Raw genomic sequence first — 3,778 nt, 5'->3', positions numbered from 1 at the left:
TCCTATCCTCGAAAAGTTTGTATCATAATAATCATTGTTTTTCAAAATTATAGAAATATTATTTTTCACGCAAAGGGTTAACATAACTGTAAAAGTTTTTTCGTTATTCGAAGAATTACTAAAATGTTTTAAATTTAACGGTCGTTCGACAATTAACCCAATTCATTAGTTGATGTTAGGTTTCCATTCTATGTTTTTTGTGGTGAACTAACCAAAATGCCATTGTGGATAATGAAACTTAATTTTATTTTTTTTTTAATTTTTTATGGGCTAAGTGGATTTTTTTAATAATTTTTACAAATTTTTCATTCACCTCTTCTTTTTTGTCCTCAAATATTTAATAGTTTCTTACAAGTTAAAAAATATAATAAGGACAAAATTGACAATTTCAAGCCTCCGTATAAAAAAATTATATAATTTCATCAAATATCAGGAAATATTGATAATTTTCTAAACAACAAGGAGTATTAGTAATTATGTCTAACCATTGGGAAGCTACTTGTGATTTTCCAATTTTACAATCTAACATCACTTTTTTGCTATTTACTATTTTCATATTAAATTTCAGATTATTTGTACTTATTTTTATATCATAGTCTGAATTATTTACAACATAATACTTATTAAGTTATAATTCTTTTATGCTGTATAAATATTAATTAATTTAAAATAAAAAATTCAATCCATCCCAGGAAGTTGAACATCCAATCCGGGGGCTGATGTTACTACAACAATTATACATATCACTTTCTCTCATGCTGATTTTTGAATGCTATAAATGTCTGGTGAGCAATATCCCGAGTGATTTATGAAGATAAATCTCAACCAAGTGGCTCACACTGATTGGGCGGCACGTCCCTTCCCCCCATCCACTGCCCACTCAAACAAGAGTCTCTCGCAGCACAGAGGCTGGCCTGCGCGCTTTGGCTCTCTCATTCCCCTTATGGAGAATTATCGTCATCATTTCCACAACCTGATTTCGATGAATGGATTACAAAGAAACTAAAAGCTGAAACCTCAACTCAAACAAACTCCTTTTTATCATTGTTCTTCTCCTCTTATATCCATTCATGGCGCCAACTCTTACTTCAAATTCCTTCCTTCTAACAACCACCCCGCATTCAAGAATCAGTCCCAAGAATCACAGGCTAACTGTGTTTGCCAAGAAGGCTGGACCCTTCTCGCCTTTCGGCAAAACAGCCGATGATTCTTCCCCCGACGAAGCCCAGAGTTCAGGCAATTCGAGCCCCTTTCGCTTTGACTTCAGCAAATTGCCTGATGTGAAATCGTTGGTTCCAGTGGTGGCCAACCCATCGTCGGGCCTGGGTATTGGGGGGCAGAGGCGCAAGGACCCCGGAACGGTGTTCGTGGCGGGGGCGACTGGGCAGGCAGGCATCCGCATTGCCCAAACGCTTCTCCGCCAGGGTTTTAGTGTCAGAGCTGGTGTGCCTGACCTTGGTGCTGCACAAGAGTTGGCTCGTCTGGCCGCCAAGTACAAGGTTAGCTTTTTTACAATCTCTGCTATTCTTTTGTGGGTTTGCAGGAAAAAGTAGCGGTGGGCTTATAAGAGTTGGTAGGAAAATGATATGTGTTACTGGCAAATCCATCGTTTTTTCACCTTCCATTATCTGTTCATTATAATGAAGTTGAAGAGGAATGTATGCAAATACAGCTTTTTACTTATAATTCTCTAAACTTAAGCGATGAAGGGAGTGTTTGCAGAACTTGCTACGTGTGGAGATAAGTAGTAGAAAAAGTTAAAAACTGGTATATAAACCATTATGGTTTTAGTTTGTTGCTTTATCTTTCTCTTCCCATTCTTCCGTGGCCAAGATCCAGGGTCTAAATGTAGCATTAATGAAGAAAAACAGCTCTATCAAGTGATTCTAGTGGCCACAAGAAGAGCTTATTTTGTATACTAATGTATGACAAAGGATAGTGCTATCCCCTATTAGGACTTAATACTTGGTAGTTTGAATATCATGACAGATCATTTCTAATGACGAATCAAAGAGGCTGAATGCTGTTGATTCCAGCTTCGAGGATGCAGAATCAATTGCAAAAGCAATTGGAAATGCTAGCAAAGTTGTAGTCACAATTGGTCCAGCAGAGAATGGGCCAAGTGCTGAAGTAACGACGTCTGATGCCCTGCAAGTGATTGAGGCTGCACAATTGGCAAATGTCGGTCATGTGGCGATAGTCTATGATGGATCTTCTGCAATTTATTCCACCTATAACGTTCTTGATGGTATCTCATCCTTCTTCAATAACCTCTTCTCGAGATCTCAGCCCTTGACGATAGCAGAATTTCTGCAGAAAGTGGTGGAAACTGATGTTAGCTACACTCTCATAAAGACCAGCCTAACGGAAGACTTTTCCCCTGAGAGTTCATACAATCTTGTTGTCACGGCTGAAGGAAATGCTGGTGCGAACGACTACAAAGTAATGTAATGTATGCAATATCATTTTTCATTTCAGGAAAATACAGTAAAAGATTTTTGGTTAGAAATGCACATCAGTGGCTGTAGCTGGGAAAAGGGTCATATTTGGATTGTTACTTCTTAATATGTTTTCCAGTAAATATTGTTTGTTTCAGGTTCCTCACAAATTGTTATTCTCTCTTGGAAGCAGGTTGCAAAATCACAGATAGCTTCACTGGTGGCTGATGTCTTTACAAACACGGCTGTTGCAGAAAACAAGGTATTCATTAGTGGACAAATGAATTCATACTGCAGTGAAGCAGGGGGCAAAAAATCCTTCTTTGAAAACCATCAATCCGTATATTTCTTTATTGTTCAGCTCACTATCTATGACAGAGTGAATTAAACAAATGTGTTGCGTGTGAAAAGAGTGATTAACTTCAATTGTTTCTGATTAAATATATGTATGTTTAACTCAAAGCAACTAAGGGATATTGTTAATTTAAGGGAATTGAATCCCAGTTGTGATGTGATCTTTATGACCTTTAGAATTTCTCTTCCACAGGTTATGCTGATTCAATCTATCTCTGATTACTGTTTATGGAAACTATACAGATACTAAAACATATTCTATGTTAGACCAGATTCCTTTGTTTTCTGTGACTCTCCAAGACAGTGAGAGTGGTCATGTTACCTTGCCATTTAATCTGTCATTTTTTGTCAATGTTCAGGTCGTTGAGGTCTTTACCGATCCATCAGCACCCTCAAAGGCCATTGATGAACTTTTCAGGTAACCATATTCCTGTATTATGTTAACATGGCCATTTGTAAAGAAGACCTTATCTCTATTAGCAATCAGAACAAGTTACAAAATGTTTGACTTGATGCTAAACAGTGCCATTCCGGAGGATGGAAGAAGAAAGGCATATGCTGAAACCCTTGCGAAAGCAAAGGCAGAGGAAGAAGCTATCAAAGCATCAGATCAAGCTCGTGAAGCAGCTGAAGCAACAAGGAAGCTCGAGGAAGAGGTGAAAAAGCTGGAAGAGCAAGAAGCTCGAGCTGCCAATCTAGCAGCAGAAGCCCAAAAGAAAGCAGAAGCTGCAGGAGCATCGGTCGAGAGCTTCTTGGAAAAAGCCAAAGGTGTATCTTGGGAAAACTTGAGTTCGCAGCTTAAATCAGCTGTTCAAAAGCTCGATAATGAACCAAAAGTGCAGATTGCCACAGTCCGTGGCCAGGCCAAGGCTCGGTCTCTGCCTTCCCTCAAGGCAGTAGTGAAAAAGCCAGCTCGGCAGCCGAAGGATATTCCACAACCAAAAGCTAAACAAACAGACACCAAGAAAGAAACAAGGAAGGTGTTT

General features: G+C 38.8%; 1 protein-coding gene across 1 annotated transcript; it reads left to right on the top strand.

Annotated features, from left to right (window-relative positions):
* Positions 845–3,778, top strand: LOC105163985 (protein plastid transcriptionally active 16, chloroplastic; the record flags this gene model as incomplete). The annotated part of the gene is given in 5 exon segments (XM_020695180.1): positions 845–1,499; positions 1,990–2,442; positions 2,632–2,700; positions 3,152–3,210; positions 3,316–3,778. Coding segments are annotated over 5 exon segments (1,473 nt in total), but the record flags the coding sequence as incomplete, so codon positions are not given.

Source organism: Sesamum indicum, linkage group LG6 (assembly GCF_000512975.1).
Source record: "Sesamum indicum cultivar Zhongzhi No. 13 linkage group LG6, S_indicum_v1.0, whole genome shotgun sequence".
In the NCBI taxonomy this organism is placed as follows: Eukaryota; Viridiplantae; Streptophyta; class Magnoliopsida; order Lamiales; family Pedaliaceae; genus Sesamum; species Sesamum indicum.
Note: the sequence above shows the minus strand (reverse complement) of the source record. Positions and strands in the feature narration are given on the sequence as shown.